Source organism: Chelon labrosus (genome assembly GCF_963514085.1).
Source record: "Chelon labrosus genome assembly, chromosome: 7".
Classification (NCBI taxonomy): domain Eukaryota; kingdom Metazoa; phylum Chordata; class Actinopteri; order Mugiliformes; family Mugilidae; genus Chelon; species Chelon labrosus.
The window spans coordinates 8,097,385-8,122,464 of record NC_140343.1 but is presented as its reverse complement, the minus strand read 5'-3'; the positions used below and the strand labels follow the sequence as shown (position 1 = coordinate 8,122,464).

The 25,080-nt window shown below is 44.2% G+C and overlaps 1 protein-coding gene across 1 annotated transcript in view; it reads left to right on the top strand.

Moving 5' to 3' along the window:
* ror1 (receptor tyrosine kinase-like orphan receptor 1) overlaps positions 1 to 25,080 on the top strand; it is a gene marked incomplete at its 5' end in the record, with an annotated part of 130,811 nt that overhangs the window by 69,545 nt on the left and 36,186 nt on the right. The window contains 3 exons of the mRNA XM_084548558.1: positions 11,366 to 11,428; positions 19,516 to 19,806; positions 19,956 to 19,989. Coding sequence (XP_084404684.1) covers positions 11,366 to 11,428; positions 19,516 to 19,806; positions 19,956 to 19,989 — 388 coding nt within the window. The remainder of the gene's footprint in view (positions 1 to 11,365; positions 11,429 to 19,515; positions 19,807 to 19,955; positions 19,990 to 25,080) is intronic.

Sequence of the window (25,080 nt, the reverse complement as noted above, 5' to 3'; positions counted from 1 at the left end):
GGATACATGTCCCTAAATATAAGGTGCATTTGTTCAGAAATCAAAGCAAGGAGTACGCTTTCACATCCAAATTGTAGACATCAGACAGGGGATGAAGGTTTTACATATAATGAACATCTGTTATGTTCAGGCCCTAAACACTAGCAGGTAAATCAATTTGCATGTGGCAACAGTAACATGCTGCTGCACTGGTAGCATTGCGGTTATATTAACATAGAGAGTGACCATAGAGACAAAGACAGAGTAGCGAGAGTTATGCATGTAATCCAAAAAATGTAAAATAATCGAATCATTTTAAAATTATTCTGAACTGCATTTTGAAATTTGAGATTTTTGGAATACATTTATATTTGATCTAGCACTCTACACAAGTTTTTATTGTTTCTCTTTGTAAAACAGTTATGAATGTAACCTGGGTTCTATGATTCAACCTTCTCTGGCTGTCAGAATGAATGATACGGAACCGAGGAGGCGTCCAAAATGGTTTCTCTTGCTTGAAATAATTTACAATCTAAAAAAGAAAGCAGTTGGCACAGACAACCGCAAATTACTGTTGCTACCCATGTGGTTTTTCCTCTTTAGAGACCGCTGAGAGAAGAGAAGTGACTGAAGGCCTGCGGGCTGTAGTCTTACATCATATGCACTGGTCAGCAGTGTTTGTGGAATTACTCTTACTGTCAGAAGGTAGAGACAGAGATTTTGTGTTGCGGCTTTAATGCTATTTTGCCGCTGCAGTAATTGTTGTTGCCCTTGAAAGCGTTGCGCAAGTCACGTTTAAATCTAGTTAGCCACCGTATTGTTTTAAGTTTTACAAAGAAAATCCTTGCTTGTGCTGCAAATAAGAATAAGTAGCGTGTATAACCAAGTCGTGTAACGGTTACGCTGTGAACGCCTTGAAATATAACGTTGCATCACGGCGGTGCACACCACAAGAGCTGCGATTGGTCTGTTTGGTAGTAACGTGTTTCTGCTTTAGTATTTCCGGCTGCTTCTCCATTTCTGCAATTTTCAAATTGATTGTTTTTGGATCAGTAAAGATAGAACACATCAAGGAAAGGTTAACTGAGGAGATTCGGGAGACACAACTCGGCGAAATTTCGGCGAAAGTTTCAGTCGCCATTGTTGAAAGTGAAGCAGGGAGTAGAAACAAAAATTAACCGGACTGGCAAAAAAGGCACAGCGCAGACTGGACAAGAAGTTTAAATGGCTCGCACCAACGTAGGTTACCCCGCCTATGTTCCGCAGAAGTGTATACCGCGCTTTAGGTTCAAAGGTCTGGCAAACTGATCAGAAAAGCAAGGAGCAGAAGCAGGCCGTGGGATCCGACTCATAGAGGGATCTAGCAGATTTCATCTCTAGAAATGAGGTAATACAATAGACATCTTTGTGCCTGTAGCGCTGCTATAACACCTTTATTTTCCCCCCCTCTCTCCGCCGCCGTCTGCCTATCCTCCTTTCCATCGTCTGGGGTGGAGGTGGATCACGTATGAAGTGTGTGTCTGAGAGAATCGGGGGCTACGAGAGGTGAGGTGAGACCGTGTTTGGAGAAGCAAGCTGGGATGCTTTACAAGGTGTGCTTAGTCAGCCCCCGCCCGCGACCAGAAACGGCATGGAAATCACAACAAGGTTTGGGGGGAAAAAATGAGGGTAGCCCATTGTCTCTTCAGGCAGATTTTTCTCTTTGCCATCCCCTCTCCTTGTACAGCTCTCTGTGTTCAATCCACGTGGACGAATTTGGGTGGAAGGGTTTTTTATAATCGGTGCGATGTTGCAGCCAGTAGAAAACTTCAGCCAGCATCTGTGAGGCTTTCTATGCCATGAATCATCAACCTCGTAATAAGTAATTTGACAGTGCATTCACTTTCATGCTTTTTTAGAGGATCAGGTAATTAAAACCAAGCACATGATGACCCATATCTTTTTGTTTTTTATTCTCTCTTCCAGCTCAAGTCACCTGGTTTCTTTCTTTCTTTTTTTTTTTTTAACTCTGTACTCTCAGTTTCCCACACGTTTACCTTATATGATCTCCACGGTTTTCATCACTTCCATCTGCCTGATATTTCTCTTTCACTTTTTCTTCTTTGTTCTCTCACATTTTGCTGCCCTCCTTTTTATTTTTTTGTTTGAGCAGATCCGAAGCAGGTGGCTCCCTCTCTGGCTCCCTCTCCCCCCGCTTTGACATTAGGGATGGGCCAAAGGGGAATCGAAAAAAGCAGGAAGTCTTCTCTCTTTCTAACGTGCATCTGGTTTTTGGCCTATATGTGCAGAAGAGTAGAGCGTAGAGCGTTTTTATGAAACAAAAATGAGTCCCTTTTTGACAAATCCTCCCTAATAAAGGTGTTGGTTTTCCTTTATGCACGTTTAATTTGCTATTTCAGTTTTCTGTCACTGAAATTTGAAACAACCATTTAAAATTTTCTGCAACCCAAAATTGAATTCCAAAGTTAAGTCCTAAAAAAGACAGATTGATAGACAGATACTTTAATTGGGGTAGTATTGATTGACATAACAGCACTGTGCATAACTTTTGCTACTTACTCTTATTCGCACAAAAGTAAAGTAGGACAGTGGAGGCTTTTGTTTGACATTCTCAGATGATTGTGAGATCTATTATTTTTTTTTTTAGACATGGTACGTGGAAATGCTCCAGTTCTGTTCCCTGGCTTTAAATATCTCTTTCCGCAGTAGACGGGAAGTCTTTCGCACTCCGACAGTGTGGATTTGTCTCTCTGGCGTGTTTTCAGTTCTCTCACATTTCCTCCCCGCTCATCCTTTTTCCCCTCGTCCATCCTCCTGTCTTCCTCATTAGCTGGTGGCTACCTTTCTGTCTAAACAAGGGGAAGAATGCTGGTGTTTATTTTCATAACCTGCAACAAGTAGAGGGGTTCCTGCGGAGCGTCCGCTTGATTGACAGGGAAGTGTGCTGGAAACGCTCAGAGGTTCTCTGTTTGCCTCAGACTCTGTCAGCAGGCAAGGCTCGGTCTCCGGGATAGAGCTGGAAAACCAAGGAACAAGAATAACACAAGACGTTTTTATAGGATTAAATAATTCTTGCATGCTTTTTTCTCACTTTTTTTCTTCTCTTTGTCTTGCTCTCTGCAGCCTGTCCTCCACTGCTTGTTCTTTTCATATCTACATTTCTGTCTCTCCCTCCGTCCCCGTCGCACTGTGCCTTTGGCCCGGAGTCAGATTTCTTGTGGCTGAGTCTGTCCTACAGCGTCAGCCGCTGGGAGCTGACTCAGTCTTGAGATGATGGAGACACGATGTCTCACACCCAGTTTCCCAGAAGCATCGCGGAATTATTCAGCACAGTTTATCTGTGCAGTCAGAAGCCAGTACGAAGTGGCCTGCGTAAATCATCAGGTCACTCAGATTAGTTTGTGTAGAGAACTTTCACAAACCGCAGGGGTTAAATGAAGTTCATATTGGAAAGTTTCTCATAATTTACGGCCCCAATTTTAGCATTGCAAAATAACATTGTTGGACTCCAGATGAAAGGTTTAAAAAATCTAAACTGACACTGCGCACTGTATGCACAGATTCACATTGTGTTCTTCTTAATTCTTAAAACCTGGTCCATATATTACCCACAATGCAACACACAGATATATTATACACCGATAAGGCATATATTATGACCTTCCTGATATTGTGTAGGTCTCCCTTGTGCATCCATAACAGTTGGACATGGGCCTTCTGTGGTGTCTGGCAACAGAATGTTTTTAGTGGGGGCCTTTAAGTCCTATGGGTTGAGGGGAGGGGCCTCTGTGGATCATCCCACAGATACTTGATCAGTTTGGGATCTAGTGAATTTGGAAGCCAGGTCAACACCTTGTGCTGTTCTTCATGTTTTTTTTTAGTTGTTCCTAATGTTATTCATCGGTCATAATGTTATGCCTGATCGGTGTATAAGTAGTGCCAAATGCAGATGGGATAGGATGGTAAGATAACAAGCTTGGTCCTCAAAATTTATCAGATTTTCCCTCACTTGAGCCACAAAACTTTTTTTTTAATGTATGTAACTTTTGTACACGGTGCAGTGCTTCCTGACACGTGTAAATAGATGATTTTATGTAGTGAGTAATTTGAGATCCCCTTGAAAACTGAATAAGAGTCATATTTTTCTTAATTGAATTTGAAAATACAGTCTGACAAACACACTAATGTGTACTAGATTTTGCTATTTGTGTGTGTTTAAATTCATTTGTGCCTCAGCGTGAAATGATCCATAACCATGGCCTGATGGAAGACAGACCTGCGGCATTCTTGCTAATAATCAACCATCACTGTGTTTGACATGTCATTTAAATCAAACACTTTTAGCTCTGGTCACGCTCTGTATCTCATTAATAGCGTCTGGCCCGAACGCTCCTGCCTCTCACTGATGTGAGCTGGCCTGCCAACACTTTTCAGTCATTAGACGTCCGACAGACAAGAAGAAATTCGGCGCGGCGAGTGAGGAAATGCCGACAGACGTAAAGAATGGTTTTGGAATGGCGCCCGGCTCAACTGTAGTCACATGATGTCTAAATCCGAGTCACGTTTGAGATCCAGCAGCATTATGCCGGCGTTCCCAGATTCCATCTGTTGGGGCCTCTCCTTTTGAATTTGTCATCCTCAAGGAATCTGGGAATGTCGGGACTGAGCTTACGGAGTGTGTACGTTTCCCCGGCTGCACCTGAGCACTCACAGACACACACACACACACACACACATGTTTTCTCCATACACAGGCATGTAACATGGCATGTTTCCTATTCACACTATTGACACACATGATACACTATTTACAGGGAAGTCACGTACAAAGCGCCAGGTGGGATGACTCTATTCATGTCCAGAGACAGTCAGACTGACCTGTCTTTAGGTTTTAAATCTTACATTGTAATTATAACCCCTGACAGACTCCACAATGTCGACATAATTGATATATCTGCACCATTAAATTCCACGCTCCGTCCGCACAATGCACCGAGTTACACGTAGTGACGCACCAAACCGCAGGTGTGATGACTCTATTCACATTCCGCGGGCAGATGAGCAGACGGACGGCTACCTCTGCAGATTACGTCAAGGTCCCAGGGCTCAGTCTGTCCGCCCTGAAAGCGATCAGGTTTTCCAGAAAGCTGAGCGCCTGCACACACACACACACGCTTGTATCAGACCTGTCAGGTGAAAACAGATGAGCCGCACGGTAGGTGGTAACATGCTCGCGCGCATTCCTCTCTAGTCTGCTCGCACCGCGGGTAACCGGAGCTGAGGGGTGCCTCACCCAAAATGGACTAACCAGGCGTTATAGATCAGTGTGGTTTCCACTGCCTCGCAGGGAGCCTCGCGGGGACGGCGGGAGCTCGTGCATCGGCCCGTTGAGCCTACAGTACGAGGCGAACAGAGTCCTAAGGGCCAAACGAGGCAAGGCGAGGCTTCTGCAGAGCCGTCAGCGCAGCATGGCGTTGCTCAAGAGCAAAGTGTCTGCCAAGACAAAATAGACAAATGTCCATTACGGAGTGTAGATTAATATAAATATTTATAATGCACTGAAGATAAAGACTAACCCTATGGACCTTTCCATTCCCAAGCTGCAGCCTTTTCTCTGGCATGTTTATATGCTGTTTGCAGCGGTTCTCTTAGCATTTTCATGTCCTCTCATATTTCAGACTGATAGTAGTCTGGCGGTTTTTTAGCTGGAGCAGAGTGATATTACTGAAATGTCTCGTGTCGTTATTTATTAAAATATGCCAAAAGCATGCACTTATACTCATGTTATTAATTAAAAAGATCCCAACAACTCAACAGAAATTCAGTAAACTAGAATACAGACTTAATGACTGTACTTATTGCCAGCTAGCTGACATGCTAGTAGCTGTAAAAGCCAAAGGACAACACCTCAAATCATAAATTCTAACTGCAGTTGACTGCTCATCTATAAGGGATCCTGATTCAGCAGTGTGGTGTTCTTATGTCGCCCAGTTTGGCCTCATTGTAGGAGAGATTTTGTTACATGTTTATAACAGGATGCTGAACTATTGGTTTAGATTTAAACCTCACCAAGAAAATTCTCATTGAGGCAAATGTCTCGTTCTGCTTGTCGCTCCCATTGAGGTCGAAGTTCATGATCTCCAGCAGGTAGCAGGGTTTCCAGTGTCTTTCCGAAGGACGTCAAATTTGCAGTTTACTCAGGCGTGCGTGCTCCGCGGAGGGCCGAGGAATGCCGGGTAGTGACAGTTGTCAGTGTGAGCCTGACGCCGTTTAAAGGGATCCTCTCGGCACTTGCTGATCGGTGCTGGCCTCGGGTTCTCTGTGGTCGCGCTCATGTTTCCTCTGAAGTCGATGTGCCGCGCTCGAACGGGGCCCCTGGCGAGTTCGGATTTTGTGTTTTGCATGCGTCCATGTCGGCGCTGGTCACTGTGAGGGTGACTGAGCCAAACTGTGAGATACAGCTTTAGTTTCTCCACAAAATAAGTCTGAATTTTCTGCACCGTAAGCAATATTAGTTTAAAAAAAAGTGTGTTTTAGCACATTTTTGCCTATAAAGAAAAAAATGCATATAAAGAATTAGGGCTCAGGCCACACTGTTATTCTATATGCAGTGCTGCTGACTTTTTCCCTCCTCAGCTCTTTGTGAAGTTTGGAGGAAAAGTGATATTCTTACTTTTTTTTTTTTTTTTTTTTAAAGTGTTTTTCATGTTAGAGCAAATGTCTCTTGCAGCTTGAGCACTTTCTTTCTTTCTCTTGTTCTCTATTGTTCTGATCTAAAAAGGGCCCCGTCATGCAGCCTCCATGTCATCTACCCAACTCAACTCCCCTCCCTCCCCCTTGCCCTTCCTCTCCTCTCTCTCTCTCTCTCTCTCTCGGTCCTGTTCGTGGTCTTATAAGGTTACAGAGCAGGACTTTCTGAGGCGCTGCAGGAGTGTGTGAGAGTTAGTAGTTCCTGTGTTCTCTGGTCCACGATGTCCTCAGGTGAACACTCGGTCCCCTGAGCTGGGCCTGCCTTTATTCCTCTGTACGCTTCAGTTGAGCCTGGGAACAAACACCTGCACACACACATATATGCACACACACACACACACACACATTCAGGTGCAGCTGTAACAGCACAGGATCATGCACAAATACTCTTTTCTCTCTCTCTCTTCTCTTGTCTTTAAAGGATATGATACGTTGAAATTATTACCCGAACTGTTAAACAACATGTTCATGCACCACAGTTTAAATGCCGCCATCCTGGTGCAAGTTCTATATGTTGCCTCCTAGATGTCCATGCATGGCCAGCTTAATATATATATCGTTTTTTTTTTTACGTCTTTACTCAGTGATGGTTTATGAACTTTCCAGCCAACATAAACCTGCAGTCAGTTCCTTGGGACAGAAGCCCACTTCTTAAAAACTCGATTTTATGAGTGCCTTCCCAGAGAGTTTATGTAGAGGTTTCTCTTTTTTTCTGCACTTTGACATTTTCCTTCTCTCCATTTATCTCCATTCCTTCTTAGTCTTTTTTCCTCCCTCGCTTTTTTCTTTACCTCACCATTTGTCTCACTTTCTCTTCTCTTCTCTCTTGGCAGGACGTTTTTTTTTTTTTTTTTTAAATTATCCACTCGGATCCCCCGTCCGCTCGCCATGACTGCAACTTTCCGCTCGTTTTCCAATCTTTTTCCCTAATTGTGCTAATAATCCATTAAGGCAGCTTGAGCCTTACGCGGTGTTCGGGCCGGGTCTGCGTGCAGGCGATGGCACGGTGGCATTTGCTGATTGATCCGCCGTTCAAGTTGTCAGCGCTGATTGGAGTGGATGTTGAAATAAAAGTTTAAACTATTTTTCTAAGTATGCAGGACGGAGAAGAGTGGAGGCGGCGTTTTTTTTTTTAAGGAAATCGTTTGCGAGGCAGAATCATCTCCTTTCCTGAGATGGAAAAAGAAAGCGACGAAGAGTAGTGATAGACACTTTGGGGATGGAAATAGAAAGTTAATGAAGACGAATTTAGGAAAGAAGCGATTATCATTCCTGAATTTTCCGCATCTGCCCGTATACGTCTTTCATCTCTTTGAGGCAGAAATATGACATAGCGGCGCTGTGAATATGGTGGGTTTGCCATTCGTCCAGATAACCCCTGAGTTAGGTCAGTTTTCCAGCTAATAGGGATGGAAGAGGACCTTGGGAGAGGCCCTAATAGCAGAGTTGGAGAGCTCATACATCAGTCTCACTCACCACACCAACCACCCCGGCTCCAAACACAGCCCCCCAGACCATATAACAGCATATTAGTTGCTACGCATAACCGCTCAAATTGAACATTTCTGATTTGGTTCAGCTTGACTCTTTAAGGCTCCCTCTGTCTGTCTCTCTTTCCTTTTTTTTTTTCCCTCATTCCCAAGCGTCCGAGTTTGAAGCTCTGCACTAATTCCCATACGCTGCTGGTCACAGGAAAATCACACCGAATTCGCAGAGCCTTGTAGGGGTTAAGCTCACGTCCCCGCGCAGGTTTTTATCATCGTAAGCCACATATACGGCTGGACTGGGATCAGAGGCTGCTCTCATGAAACTTTCTGAGTGGAGATTTGATGTCTGGGCTTCTCACGGTCACATTCATGTTAACCATTTAGTGGAGGGTTCGCTACTAGGAGTGGCACTCGTCTGCAAATGAAAGTAGAGGGTTTGAAATGTGCCACACCAAGAAGGGTTAAGAAGGGAAACGTGTACCTCATCCAGCTTTAACATATCACTACGGACATGGTATGAAATTATGTTCACGGCTCTATTTTCCTGCTTCCATCGCCCGTCTTTGAAGGTACTTAAAGGGGAAATACTGTTAAATGAGATTCGCCATCGTAGTAAAAACCAAGTGGAATCAATGTTCTGAGAAGCTGAAGGGTGCCTTTTTAAACGGAGGCCGTGAGAAATGGCAGAGAACCAGCTGAAAGGTAGCTCAGCTCTTGACTGGAGAGGTGACGCGAAACAGAATTCAAACTTGCATCCTCATAAATTCTCTGACAACAGTATCAACAAGTGGGAACTTCAGCTGTTGTGGGCGTGAGCCACAAACAGGATGTATCAAGTTGCAAGCTGCAAAAAAAAAACAAACAGCTGACATCAAGTTTGAGGTCTTTGCACATGCAGTAGGCTCTAATCAGTTGATATTATTAAACTTAATCAGAGCTTTACATAAATCTAACACAGTTTTTGGATTTGTTAAATGTGAAGCTGTAAGCATTCTCCATTTCTGACTGGTAAAGATAAAGACGCTGGGAATGGTTTAAAAAACGTGACGCATAAACATTTCTTCCTTCTCTTTTTTTAACTTGAGCTTGGTATTTTACCATTTTCAGTCCTTTATACTGACAACCAAGGCTTTATGTAATTTGGAGATCCAGTCACACCAGCAGCAGTATTGTGATCCAATCAGTGGCCCGATCCACCGATCTGAACCGATACGAGCGCTGCTGAGGTGCCTGTTTTTAGGCCGTCGTTAGCAAATGGGCCTCCCTCCCCCTCTGTGGCTGAGAAACATTAGAAAGCTAATCTCAAAATTGCTCCGCAATTCTTCCCAGATATTCCAGATGATTGTCTTAATGAGAGAGAACAGATGTGACCTCACGAGGGAAGTGGTAGAGTGGAAAAAAGAGAGATGGAACAATGCAGAAGAATCAATGGACAACTTCACATGTACGAACACAATGCAAATAAAAATCGATTCTCAAAAGTGTGTGACTGTGCAGTCCGGTCTTTGACGTGGCACAGCTTTCAGTGTTTCCTTCTCCCCCACCCCCACTTCCCTGACTTTTCCCATGTCCAGCTCTTTCTATTGAGCTCTCACCTGGCTGCACTTGGCTAGCTTTGAGTGAGAGGAGCTAGTGAGCTGCGACGTCCCCTCTCCTCTGTCCTTTGTAATCCACAGAGCGCGGAGCTTCTTGGAGTCTATCGGTGCAAAACACAAAGTCAATTTAGAGTCGCCTTGGGGCCCACCAGGCTTGATATAATGTACTATCATTTTAAAAACCTCCAATAAGTCATTTTCTATTGCAAACTGCAGCGCAGCTCGTGAATGCTAGCAGAATTGCATAATAACTGCCAAAAAAAGAGCACGCTTGTTTTTAATGTATATCCACCCTGTGGTTTTTTGCCACATATCTCAAGCAGTCTTCCATAACTTATAAAGCTGCCAGCCTGTTGCCGTGAGCCTGTTGCCGTGAGCCTGTTGCCAGTAAGCCTCCAGACTCCCACACTAACAGGTGCAGAGGCCCAGAGCGCTGCTCATTAACACAGTTCATTTCACAAGCTCCACCGCATAGTCATTACCATCCTGACAGAGCACGTGTGAAACAACACATTATCACCCAATTAGTATGACCCTGTGTCAGGCTCCTGGTCCCGTTTGACTGCAGACTTTCTCTCCTCGCAGTCCCCGACTGTCACCCTGTGCCCCACGCACACAACATTAAGATTTCAACTTGTCAATTAAGGAACATTTGTAATTTTTATGTATGATTTCAGTTTAGTGTGCGAACCCAATGCAAGCGCACCATCTGTAACGTTAGCTCTGCAGACAAGTTTCTATGTGCGGCTATGTCGGGGCACATGCTTGCATTTCTGCATGTGTATGCGACTACCGGGTGCTTGCCCTTTTGCTGGCAGGCAGCCATTTGCTCATTCATCATGTTAAACTATCCCAGCTTGCACCAACACACACACACACACACACACACACCATCGTAGCTGATTGTAATTGTGAGATAATGTACGTTCCCTGAGAACCAGCAGAGATAAAGCTCTTTCAGGTTCCCTGTCAGGTTACTGCGTGTTTGGATTTGGTTTAATTTGTCGGGAATCACCTATGACCTGCAGCCCTGCGCACTGAAAAAGCCCATTTTCTGTCCCCTCTCTGGCCGTAATGAAAAGCAGAGGGCAGCTCTGTCGTCAGCTGGTAATAACACGGCATTAGGTCCGCATGGCTTGTTGATAGGCTCCCTGTTGTACATTCAAAGCTTTGATCTGGACTAGCAAATGTACAATGCTATTGTTCTGCTGTTGTTTTGCATTTTAAAATAAAGTGTCTGCAACTTTATGAGAGTTTGTTATTTGACTTTAATGCAAGCATCATTTTGGGACATCCCATTTTCCCAGAAACCTGTGTTTGCCTTTTTTGTCGCTGCTTTATGTAACCTTGCATTCACACACAGTGAGTGATGTTTAGCATTGAGTTGCTAGTTTAAACTAATGCTCGACTGCGACTGGGCCGTTGCTGTCTCCTGTTGTCCCTGCACCGCCGCTCGATTAAGTATTTTATTCCCCATGTGTTTCCGCTGAAAGTTTTTTGGGAATTAATCTTCAGAACCATTCTAACGGTCTTGTCCGTTTCCTCTGTTCACAGGGTCTGAAATTCAGCAAGACCCCAATGTGCTAGCTGCCGCTTCATGGAACACTTCTAGCAATGGTAAATGCACACACACACACACACACACACACACACACACACACACACACACACACACACCAACAGCAGGCACCACTTCCTTAACAAACGCCGCGAAGACATCTGTTGCAGGCCACGTAATGATGATATGCCCGCAGCGCAAATTAACACATGCAGGGCTGAACTGTAACCCCGCACGTGTTGTTGAAATTACAGTCAATGACGTGTCAGAAATTACACATCCTCTGCACGGTCACCTTCAGCAGCGGACCCAGTCATCACCCATTGTCCCACTGTAAACCACTGCGGAGGGTAATTGATGGAATGAGTTGCACATTTATTTACTCAGCATGTGGGAGTTTAGCCACAGGTGCTCCGCATTTATCTAATTTCCAGTGACCTACTTTCACTTCTTTCTTAAGCAGCCACCTCGGATTGGTGCTGGTGCTTTCTGTGCATGTCTTGTCATATTCTAGTGGGAAAGAGTTTTTTTTTTTTTTTTTTTTTGCACAGTTCGTCTCTGACCTGGACAAACATTTCCATCCTGCTTTTAGGAAAATACAGGAAGTGTGTTCAGGTGGAGTAAGAACAGTAGTTTGCATTTGTGCTGCAGTGGCAGATCGCAGAACAGGTGGTTTTTAGAGAACTTTTCCCATGACAGATTCTTTAAGATCTTCTACACAGCATCTCTTGTTTTCTGGTTCAGACACAAATTTCCTACCTTCTGAAAGAGCCAACAGAGCTTTAGTTCCTATTTTACTTAGGCTATATATTGCCAAACGGCATCCTCAGGTCGTTTCTTAGTCCAAACATGTGTACAACTAATGAAATAATTGTCTACTTTTATAATCTATAAAACCAGACATCATGTTCACAACCTTCCCACAACTTACAAATACACGGTTGCATTAATCTCATCCTCTGCAGACCGTAGAGTTTCTTTGCCGTGCTCCTATGAAGTAGTGGAAAACTCTCTGATGAAACATTGTGTTTTGAGTGACACCCACTGTTATCCGCAGCTCTGAGGCAGGACTTCTAAAATGAGACGGACAGGAGTTATTTTGTTTCCCCACCACCGCTGGCCGAAAATATTGTTAAGCGTTGCTCTGTGTGTTGGTTGGCAGCCTTGTTTGTTAGTGCTGGAGTTTTATCTCGCAAAGCTAATTATGAAATGGATAAATCAAGGCAGGACTCTCGAGCGCTTGGCTTCTTAGAAGAAGAACTACACAATAGCTCATGTTGACATGAGCAGTGTGCATGTACGTGGTCCAGGTGCTGCGCTGTGCTTTCATGTTTTCTTTCCCAATTGAGCTTTTTAATGTTATAAAAATATCTGTGAAACAATTGTGAATTATAGAAGGTGAGGAGCCATGACCATTGTGGACCTCCCAGAAGTAGTCATTACATACACCGATCAGGCGTAACATTACGACCACTGACAGGTGGAGTAAATAACGTTGACCATCTTGTGACAATTCAGTGTTCTGCTGGGAAACCTGGCATTGGCCTGGTGTTGACCTGGCCTCCAAATTCACTCGATCCCAAACTGATCAAGTATCTGTGGGATGATCCACAGAGGCCCCTCCCCTCAACCCATAGGACCCACAGGCCCCCACCAACAACATTCTGTTCCAAGACACCATAGGACACCCTCAGAAGGTCCATGTCCATTCTCTGATGAGTCACAACTGTTTTGGAGGCACAAGGGAGACCTACACAATATTAGGAAGGTGATCATAATGTTATGCCTGATTGGTGTATATTGAATCAGACCACACTAGAATATCTTCTTTCGTCACTTGATTTTCAAACATACAGTAATTTAACATGACCACTCTCAGCTCATTATGTTGTTGGATCACGGCATGGCTTTAAATACCTAATAACCTTGTGGCCTTCTGTTTTGAGAAGCGGGCCTGGAATTGGAGGATCACCAGTTGGAATCCCAGGACTGATAGGAAAAAATGTGCAAGGTTGGAGAGAATGAACAGCGCCTGCCTGCCCTTGCCCTTGAGCAGCGCTCCAGTTGCGCCCACTACCTTGTGTGTGGTTGTACGCAATGGATCGGCTAAACAGAAAAGGTTCCACGTCTCTAAAAAAAGCATAGAGGACATTTAAGTATCATCTTTGCCTCATAAAATGTCTCCACATTGCTAGTACCTACGCACTATTCAAATTTTTTATTTTTTTTTTTGTTACACGCTTGCCACTCGCAAAAGATCCTTTACTAGACTCAAGCTCTCCAGAAGTTTGACAATCCAAATCCTTTCGACATATAGTAATGCCGTCTGATTTAACAAGACTTCCACCTGGTCCAAAACCCCATCAAAGTTTAATGTGAGTGATGTAACATGCAGATGAAAATGCCACTCACTTTTTTTTTTTCCACATCGGCCACGCCAGCCTATTTCCCCCTTTCTTTGATGAGTAAGACTGAATTATTTATGTTGTGGCATTGAACGGTCACGCGTCCCGGAGTTGCCCAGGTTTAGATCAGCGGATCCTGACAGAGGAAGCATTTAAAGCCCACTGTTCTCCAGTCGACCATGCAGGAACAACTGAGTCAGATCCATAAAGCTCTCCGAGTATTTTTCTCAACGCTGTTGCCCAGAGTTATCAGTCAAATCTCACCTCAGTTTCCACTGAGCTTGAACAGTCTTACATCCGCCTAAGCCCTCAGGAAGATACCCGGACTTGGAACATCCTCAACATGAGGCTTTATTGACCTTTATTTTCGCTCTCTCTCTCTCTCTCATTTTGTCTGGTTTTCTTAATTCACCTCTTCTGAAGCCAACCCGCCCACAACATCCTCCCCACAACAGAGCGTGTGTACGCGAAAACTAAACACGAAGACGTTGCTAAACGCACTGGCAAGAAGTAGGACGGTAGTTTCTGGAACGCGATCGAGCAGCTTATTGAAGATAATGATTATGGCGGCCAATCGTGAAAGCTCAAGAAATCATAAACTCCCGAAAGGAGTGGATCCAAACAAATCCCAGAGACAGCTTTATTTTTCCGCAACATAAAATATGAAAACATAGTGCATCTGTGTGTGCGTGTGTGTGTGTGTGTGTGTGTGTGTGTGTGTGTGTGTGTGTCGTGTTGAGCTCAGCCCCGGACTAACATCTGTTTCTTATCTGATGGATGGATGGTGATTGCACCGCTTGTTTTGTCTGCAGGCGGGGAATGGTTTCGATTGACCAAACAGACAGCATTCAGGTAGCGTGGCTGTATCAGTATGCATCAGTAGCAGGAAGTTATCATGCTGTAAAAGGCTCGTTACAGGACTGAAATCAGGGGTGATGATAGTTTACTGAACTCATTTCCCCGACCCCCCTCCCGGCTTTCTTTCTTTCATTCTTCCTCTGTTTCTTTGTTTCATTTCATACTTTTTTTTTCTCTTCCCCTCGCTTCCTTTCTTCCTGCCTCTCTGCTGGATAGTGACCCAACGTTAATGAAATTCACCTTTTTGCCGTAGCTGCCGTGGCCCTCAGCGTGTCTACTGAGTGTGTTTAGTTAGCTGCGCGGCCGCTCGGGTTTCTGGGCCCGTGTCTTGCTGAGAGACGCCCGGCCCGGCACAGCCTGACTGTATGCATGCTATTGAACACATACTCGCATATAGAATACAGCGCTGGTGCGATGAAGAGGTATTGTGTAACATGGCTGCTTCTGAGCATGTGTGTGTGTGTGTGTGTGTTGCGGTCGTGTGGGTGTGCGTGTGTTTACACTTGTGTGACTGCATGTGAGCGTTTGATTGTACAAAACTACTGCGAGAATATGCCGGCGCTGATGACAGGGCACCGTTTAGTCGCCCGCCACATTAAAGGGGCAGTCCGGGGCAAGGGCTTGAGTTTCAACGTGCTCTTGGTGCCAAATACCACAACACTCACCACGAGACAATTACATAGAGAGTGGCTTTGTTAGACAGACATTGGCAGGACATCTTTCCTATTTCTCCCCTTCACCTCTCTTCTCTTGTCTTCTCTCTCCATCACCCCCCTCCACCCCTCCACCCCTCTCTACTTCCCGCTGCTTTATTGTCGGGTTATTATAGCAGCTAATGAAGTGTGCACACACACACACACGGCTCCAAAAACCATTTTCTTTTCCATCAGCTCAACTAATGAGATGGTGATAAAGTGACTCAGTGCGTTTGACCTGCTCGCCTTTGGCGAAACAGTGGTGTCTTTTAAGGGTGCAGTTTTTGTTTTTGTTTTGTTTCTGGAACCCTATAGTCAGATTCGACAGATTGCAGCGGTGACGTGTTACATCAGCATGCAGGCGGGATTTGGCCCCTTTAAATTCACAGCAGTGCACGGGCTCAGGTTCCCAGCAGACCCCCAGGACTTTGTGTTGAGAGTTTGGAAGTCAAATCATAATGAAAATACACAACCGCACAAAAAAAATGGTACGCCCAATCACACAAACTGTCATGTACCCTCATTAAGATTAATGTGTCAACCAGTAGAATCGACCTTTATTTACACCCCTTTGTGACTGGTGTCAGCACTACATACTGAGTATGGTAGTTTCAGTGCGTGTTTACGTTTTCAGATGTGACGGCCTGGGATAGAGGGGCTTTTGCAACATTTTTCCTGTCAGAGCTTGTCTGATCGCAGTTGCACATTACACACAAGCAAAGTCCAAGTTTGGGTTTTCTGAAATTATGATTTAGGGTCTATTCACACAGGCTTGGAGTGTTTAGCCTGAGGATATTTTAGGACTGAACCATCAACTGGCCAGTAGAGCTGAGCTCTGCTAATGGTTTGTTTTTAAACTGATTGTTGACGTCTATCGTAAGAAATTAATTCACAAAAGCATGTAGAGATATTTCACCATAAGGTGCAAACGTGTCATAAATGGCAAGAATAGTAAAACCAGATTAGGCAGATAAAATGCAAGGCACGTCCTGGAAGAGTGTGCTTTGGACAGACGAAACTAAGGCCGGTTTGTACCAGAATTATGTGGAACGTTTGGAGAAGGCTTGGAAAGGCTCATGATCTGAAGTATCTGTAAAACAAAGTGGATGCAACGTGATGCATGAGCACGGCTTCCACTGGCACAGCGTCACAAGTGGTTATTGATGATGTGAGAAAAGACATAATAAGGATGTACTATCTGCTCATACACTGATCAGGCATAACATTATGACCACCTTCCTAATATTGTGTAGGTCTCCCTTGTGCCTCCAAAACAGTCGTGACTCATCAGAGAATGGACATGGGTCTTCTATGGGTGTCCTGTGGTGTCTGGCAACAGGATGTTGTTAGTGGGGACCTTTGGGTCCTGTGGGTTGAGGGGAGGGGCCTCTGTGGATCATCCAACAGACACTTGATCAGTTTGGGATCTAGTGAATTTGGAGGCCAGGTCCTTTGGAGGACGTTGTGCTAACATTCATTTGTGTTAAATGCATGTTTTTTTGAGTTGTTCCTTTTTGAGTTGGCTGCATCCTGCTGGGGATGGCTGCTGCCATCAAGGAGTGTCATTGCTATGGGGTGGGTGTGCCTGGTCTGGTCTAGGTGGGTGCTACATGTCTAAGCAACATCCACACAAATGAATGCCAGGTCCAAAAGTTTCCCAGCAGAACACTGGATTGTCATTCTCCTGTCATAATGTTGTGGCTGATCGGTGTATTCAGCCAAATGACGCGTCTCAAGCTGATCCAACGTGCATTTCACTTGGTGAACGCAAAATTAAAGACGTAAGACCCGCAAACAAACAGCAGTCCACATTCAATGTATACTGCAATTTGTTAATTATATTATATCCAGTGGATGCTCCTTAGATGGATAATTACATTTGAGAAACCAGTTCAAAAATACATTCTTATCAAGCATGGGGTATTTTTCTGGATTCTGGACTTAAAATGGATTGCCCCACACTTGAGGTCATGGCACTTCTTTTTTTTTTTCTTTCAACCTTCTGCATGTGTGAGGGCTCTAACACAATAAATTCGTCCTAGAGTAAAACATAACGAGAAAATATTGTTACTTGATGTGCGTGAAACCGACCTTAATCGAGGAGAAGGAATCTCACACGCCATCTCAGTATTTTTATGGTTGTCTCCTGACATTTAAAGCGATTACAAATACTTCCATAATCAGAGCTGACAAATTGAATTGAAAAGCTAAGCAAAGTGGAAAGTGGCCAAGTAAACAAGTTATGAAAACAAACGAGTGACACAAATTTACTGCAGAAGCAGCTGCGCTCAGTGTTTCGGCCTCTTATAGCTCATTTACGCGCATATGTGCTGCCAGCAGGATATAAAGACATAAAAAAAAATCCACAATTTACTGCAAATCTTGTTACTTATACATTATGTCTATACGATGTCATGCAAGAGCAGCTCTCCCACGCACACACCTAAGTGAGATGTGCTTTTTATATCCACAAGTGTGGGGTTCGCTTGGAGTGGTATTAGTGGTATTATCCAAAACGTGAACATTGTTCCAGATAACTTTATATCGACCTGCTGGAGGTTTTTTGGACGGACAAGATTGTACAAATAAGATAGGGCTGTTGTGTACAGTATGTCGAGAAAGGAGGACGGATAGGCGAAGTTGGTGAGGAGGGGGGAGAGTTGAAGGGGGAGAGGGCGGTGGTGGACGGTCAGAGGTGCCTCATATTGTCACACACTTGTTAGTACCACATTGCTGTGTTAATCCCTGGGCTTTATGGAGTGCAAGTGCAAATGTCTTCTATAAATGTCCACACTGCTCTTTTTCACAGGGGGTTAGAGTTCTTGCAGGCAGGCCCAGACACTTCTGGGAGTCAGACGCACTTGTACATACAGATTCAAAAGCCTCAGAAACCCTCCACTCCCTCATCTTTCTTACATTGTAATCAGGAAGGCAAAAGCTAAAAAGTTCTATAATGTTCCAAACTGATACCCTGCTATTTTAAACAGCCTTTTCTGCACAACCACCCCCACCCCACAGCAATGAGACTCCTTGATGGCAGCAGCCGACCCCAGCAGGATGCAACCGACTCAAAAAGAACAACATGCATTTCACACAAATGCATGTCAGGACAAGGTGTTGACCTGGCCTCCAAATTCACTAGATCCCAAACTGATCAAGTATCTGTGGGATGATCCACAGAGGCCCCTCCCCTCAACCCATAGGACCCAAAGCCCCCCCCCCACTAACAACATTTTTGTTGCCAGACACCACAGGACCACCCTCAGAAGGCCCATGTCCATTCACTGATGAGTCACGACTGTTTTGGAGGCACAAGGGAGACCTACATAATATTAGGAAGGTGGTCATAATGTTATGCCTGATCGGTGTATTAGGAGAGAACAAGCCGGAGCAGCCCCGGTCTGGAAAATTCTTGTTAGGAAGTGAGACCTGGCAGCTTAAATGTTAAACTCCTCTGTAATTCTGCATTCCCGATAACTTTCCCCGCAATTAATTTCTCTGAGATACACCTGAGAGCTGTGAAAATGCGTGGGCGCGCGAGCATAAGCGAGTGTGTGTGTGCCTATTTTTAATCATCAACCCCTCTATTCACACATCCGCGATCATCCGAGATTCCCCCGTACGTGCTCTCCCTCCTTTGTTTGTTTTGGCAGGTTTGCGTAACGCTGAGCATTTCTGCATACCTAAGATGGGTTTTGGGGTTGAGGTTACTTTCCAGAGGTTTTTCATGACATTAACACCAATGTTTTCCCCGCACATTAAACTCTTAGGTGGCCCTTCCAGATTCCTTTTTTTTTTTTTTTTCTGACCGCCTCGCAGGGAAACAGGGTACCTGGAGGTGATCGCGCAAAACTGTTTTTCTTTGTCTTTTTCCAACACAACACCGCGCCACACCGGGGGAATTACACTCTTCTGGCATCACACTTCCCCGACGAAAAGTGAAATTAGGTGTTACGACAGTGGCAACCGCAAAATAACTTGCAAAACCAGCCTCTGAGTATGGCTGTGTGAAAATACTGAGTTGTTTTACCACATTTTTTCAAACAGCAGCATGTTTTATTTAATATCTGGCTCGGATGTAGTACAGTAAGTGTTGTTTGATTTATGTCTTTTTGTTCTTGGCTTTGTTTAATGCAATGTCTTCCCTTCCTTTTTGTTTCTCACTCATGATTTTCTTTTTTCTTCCAGGGCCCTTCTTCATCCGTCTCGAAACTCCCATGAACAACATAACCACTTCCTTGGGCCACACGGCGGAGCTTTTCTGCCGTGTGTCCGGCAACCCGACGCCCACCGTGCGCTGGCTGAAGAACGACGCCCCGGTGGTGCAGGAGCCGCGGCGGGTCTCCTACCGGTCCATGCCGTACGGGTCGCGCCTCCGCATCCGCAACCTGGACACCACTGACACGGGCTACTTCCAGTGCGTGGCCACCAACACCCAGGGCACCGTTTCCACGACAGGCGTGCTGTTTGTCAAATTTGGTAAGAGGATATTCAAGTGGCGAAAGTGGCTTTTAAAACCAAACGTTCAGCAGCTGGTTCTTCTTGTAGCTGGCAGCTTGCACAGAGCAAAATCTGGGAGCAATATTGTTTATCCTGTAAAAAAAAAATCCCCCTGTCTTCTTTTCCAGATCCACACCCTACGCTCGTGACAGGAAGGCCGACGTAAGTTGCTTTTCCACTGTCCATTTGTCTCTCTGTGAGTCTGTTCGTACTGTATTTATCAGAATGCAATACGGCGGGGGGGGGGGGGTTCGGAGAAGGGATCCGTGAGCATATCTCACACACAGATGTCAAACGATCGCAGCCTCTCGTTCCACAGATCGTTGAAGCTGAAAATTTGCAGAAAGATTTGTGAGTCCTGCAGAGCTGTGACGTACATGTGTGATAGTGGAGAAAACGAGAGGTAGTAAACTAGAGGAAAAGACACAGTTCGGTAAATGGACATTTAACTACACTTTCTACAGCACTCAGTGAGTCCACCAGCTAAGACAATATTCTGAAAGTGGTGTCTGGCTACAAGGCGTTGTTAGCGGGGGCCTTTGGGTCCTGTGGGTTGAGGGGAGGGGCCTCTGTAGATCATCCCACAGATACTTGATCAGTTTGGGATCTAGTGACTTTGGAGGCCAGGTCAACACCTTCTTCTTCATGTTTTTTTTGAGTTGTTCCAAAACCATTTTTGTGTGTGTGTCTGTGTCAGGCTGCATCCTGCTGGGGATGGCTGCTGCCATCAAGGAGTGTCATTGCTATGGGGTGGGGGTGCCTGGTCTGGTCTAGGTGGGTGCTACATGGCTACATGTCTAAGAGTGAACCACTCAGTACTCCTCTCCAAGTTAGCTAGCTTTCAGTTGTCCCCGAGTGTACTAGACTGGATCGAGTCATATTTGCTAAGTCGTGCCCAATGTGTTAGGATAAAGGATAAAACATCATCCTTAAGAGCATGTTCCATGGGGGTACCGCAAGGTTCCATCTTGGGGCCGCTTTTGTTCAGCACATACATCAATGATCTCCCATCGGTATGTGACGGTGTGAAGATATTGATGTATGCTGATGACACAGTCTTGTTTACACATGGCAAAGAGCCAGTACAGGTTGCCACCAAATTGACACAAACACTTACTAAAGTTACAAAGTGGCTAAACAATTCTTGTCTCACATTAAATACTGATAAAACTGTCACCATGTTCTTTCGAAATAGACCTAAACAAAGTACTATTCCAAACATATACGTAGATGGGAATAAGTTAAAAATTGTTGATGAGTTTAAATATCTGGGAGTGACTTTAGACTCCAGACTCACTTTTAAAAAACACATTAAAAAGCTAGGGAATACAGTGAAGTACAGCATAGCTAATTTCAGACACATTCGTAATTCGTTAACTGTTGATGCTGCTAAGACCTATGTAAATGCCATGATTATGTCTCATTTACACTACTGTATGTCAAGCTGGTCCCAGGCTAACAAGACTGCTTTGAAATCCATTAGATCACTGTACAAACAAGCTCTGAAAATACTAGACAAAAGATCAAGTCGGTATCATCACTGTGCCATACTGGGCAAGTATAACATGCTTAGCCTCGAAAACCTCATACTATATTCTGACATGCGCCTAATACATAAAATAATTCACAATGCTGCTCCACCACCTCTGAAAAAATTTGTCCAATCCTGCTCTGAACGAATAGGCAGAGCCACCAGATCCATTACTAGGGGAGATTGTAGCCTTCCAAATCGGAGCACTGCATTTGCGCAATCAGCTTTCTCTTTTAAAGCGACTAAAGCCTGGAACACTCTTCCCAGTTATCTAAAAAGTGTTACAGATTTCCGTACTTTCTCACATGAAGTGAAAAAATGGATTTTAAGTAATCAGTCTTGTCAGCACTAATCATTATTCTGTATACTTTTAATTGATTGAGTGTGTGTGTGTGTCTGTGTGTGTGCGCGTGTGTGCATGCCTGTTATTCCTATTCCATTTTACCTTATATTATTCTTCTTACCTGCCCAGGGACTGCAGATGGAAATTAGCTCCTAGCTATAATCTGGTACAAGCCATCTTTTTACTTCGCGTAATTAATGAACCTTGTACATGGTCCCTGTCTTAAATAAACCAATAAAAAAAAAAAAAAAAAAAAAAAAGTAACATCCACTTGAATGCCAGGTCCGAAAGTTTCCCAGAAGAATGTTATTCAATGTTATTCACTTCTCCTGTGAATTCTGTGTGCACTGAATTAGGACTTTTTGTAACGTTGCGTTTTTCGATTACCACGTGGTAAATGCAGATATTAGTTGCGTTTTATGAGCATTCTTCGGACGTGTCTACAGCGGTTTTCTAAATATGTGCCTCAACGGGGTTTTCGTCAATTCTGCGTGTCGTGGCTCCGCAAATCAACCAGGGAACAGTTTGCGAGGCTGCGGTGAGGACCCGTGCCCAAAAGGAAAAGTCACACCTACTTTTAACATTATTTAAAGACCGTGGCGGCAGCAGGTTTTTGGATCTCTCTCAGTTGAGGGATTTGAACCAGTGACCGTGTAGTCAAGCATGCTTCTCTAACCACTTGGCTGCCAAAGGCCATAGTTGGAATGGGCAACATGTGGACCGTTGGGTAGGAACAAGGCTTTGCTGTAGGCCCTGATTTGTGCTTGGTGCAGACATTGACGCAAAGACATAGGGTCTATAAATACTTAACACACGGATCTTCAAAGTATAGGAGAAATTGAATTAATTTACTTTCATCCAGCTCTCATCAGAAAAGCCGACCAGACTGAGAATGTTAAATTCAAACCCTGTGGCATTCACTTAATTTCAGGGCAATAGTAAGACACTAATCTGATTTCAGGGCTTTAATAAAGTTATTATAATAACAAGTGAATGTGCTCTGTCTGCTTGTGAGCTGATTAACTGTCCCCAAAAACATTGCTGTCTGAAATGACCCGTTTTGAAAAATGGCCAACATCCATCACCGCGGTTTCTGTTAATAACCTTTTATAGTCGCCCACTTAGCTGCCACCTGTCTGAAAGTACAGCAAAACCAACCTCAGCAGTGATGTGTTGTCATGAACAACTTTACCAAATAATACAGAAAGTCTCAAAAATACACTCATTTTCAGGTTGTAGGCTGAAGCGGCGCTGCTGCCCAAAACAAAATCTAGTTTGAGTCTGGCGAGCTCCCTTTGCTTTGTTAGGACGTCTCCCCGGTGTTATTGGATAAACCTCTGTGAACTTTCTCATTTCCATTGGTCTTCCCGGGATCAAAGGAGTTGAACTGCATGATTTTCCCCAGTGACATTACGGCGAGGCTCGCTGCCACGCTCCGTGCCGCGCTCCGTGAATCAAAACTGCTGGCGCGAGGCGAATATCAGACACTTACTGAATCTTCTCGTGCACGCTCCTCCTCAGACATCTGTTTCTGCCGTTGCTTTGTTTACATGCTTTTGATTTCTCTTTTTCTGACGAATTGATCGCTCAGTTCAGAGATGCGACGCTCGGCTCACAATGAAATCACAATGCACTTTCTCGAGGGAAATATCAATAAAACGAGGAATCAAAGAGACTTTGGCTGGGCCGATATTGGAAAAATAAACTCAGATGGAAAATTAAATTAAGATATAAATAGGAGGATGGGATTCTGGCTTTGTGTGACATGTTGATACAAGTTGTTAAGAATGTGACATGACCACATGACATGGTTTGTGATCATGAGAAGTTTTGTGTTTCTGTAAATACAATTTTATATTGTAGTTTTCCTTTTTCACATCTGCACCAAATAAGGATTTTCAGATTTAAGTTTCAGTTTCCGGTGTATTAGTCTGTTTTCCAGGTTTGAGACCTTGTAAATGGCGTGTCGGTCACTATCGGAGCAGTCTGTCAGTCTCGCAGAACCTTATAAATATGATCTGTGATTGGACTGGACTTCACAAAGAGAAACAAATAGATATAGATTAAATGTCCATGCCTTCAGGATCCAGGCTCTTTATTTTTCTGACATGTTTTAATTGAGTTTTAAAGCAGACCAGAGAGGGAACGCTGCCAGAAATGACCGGATCCAAAAGCCCAGACTTGTGCAACACAAGTGCAAATATGCATCTTTTAAAGTTTCAGAATAAAACGCAACCCTTTGGGACGATTTAAAAGATTGTTTTACAAAGAGAGATGTTTTAGTTTTTTTTCCGATCGCCATTTCCAGGGTTTGAAACCAGATAGCAAACGATTACAGAAAAATACAAAAATGAAAATGTGATTGAAAAGCGCAGCGAAATGAGAAGACTCAAATATAACCTAATATTTACAGAGATTTTACTTTTCATAATAATGCACGCTTTAAAAACTTAGTTTCAGACTGGAACATTTTTATTAGATTATGTGCTTCAAGCGGTTAACTGGTGATAGAATTACCTACTTTTATTGGAGTTAATGTGATGAAGATCAGTGTGATGATGATGACGATGATATTTATGAATATCAGTGCAAGGTACATCAATCAGCCACAACATTAAAACCACTGACAGGAGAAGTAAATAACTTTGACCATCTTGTGGCAATTCAGTGTTCTGCTGGGAAGCTTTTGGACCTGACATTAGACATGTAGCACCCACCTAGACCAGACCAGGCACCCCCACCCCATAGCAATGAGCAGCCATCCCCAGCAGGATGCAGCCTGACACAGGCACACACACAAAAATACTTTAGGAACAGCTAAAAGAAACCATGCGAGGCAGCAGAAGGTGTTGACCTGGCCTCCAAATTCACTAGAAACTGATCGAGTATCTGTGGGATGATCCACAGAGGCCCCTCCCCTCAACCCTTAGGACCCAAAGGCCCCCACTAACGACACTGTGTTGCCAGACACCACAGGACACTCTCAGAAGGCCCATGTCCATTCTCTGATGAGTCAGAACTGTTTTGGAGGCACAAGGGAGACCTACACAATATTAGGAAAGTGGTCATAATGTTATGCCTGATTGGTGTAAATCTTTGACATTTGGGCTGAATCCAACGGGACCTTATCAGCTCATTTTTAAGACTACTGGTTTGGAATATTCATATTCATTGAAGTCTAGCTTCACTCCTCCACTTTGCAGGTTTGAATACATTACCTTCTCCTTGTGAAAGTGTTGCAGTCAAGCGGAGACCAGCGCAGGCCCTTGAGTCATTACAGTCATTACAGACTTCATTAAAACAGACAGGGGCCTCCTTTGACAGCGGCGGCACTGCGGTGGTGGTGGGCTGATCGTCACTGCTGCTCATCATTAGTGTC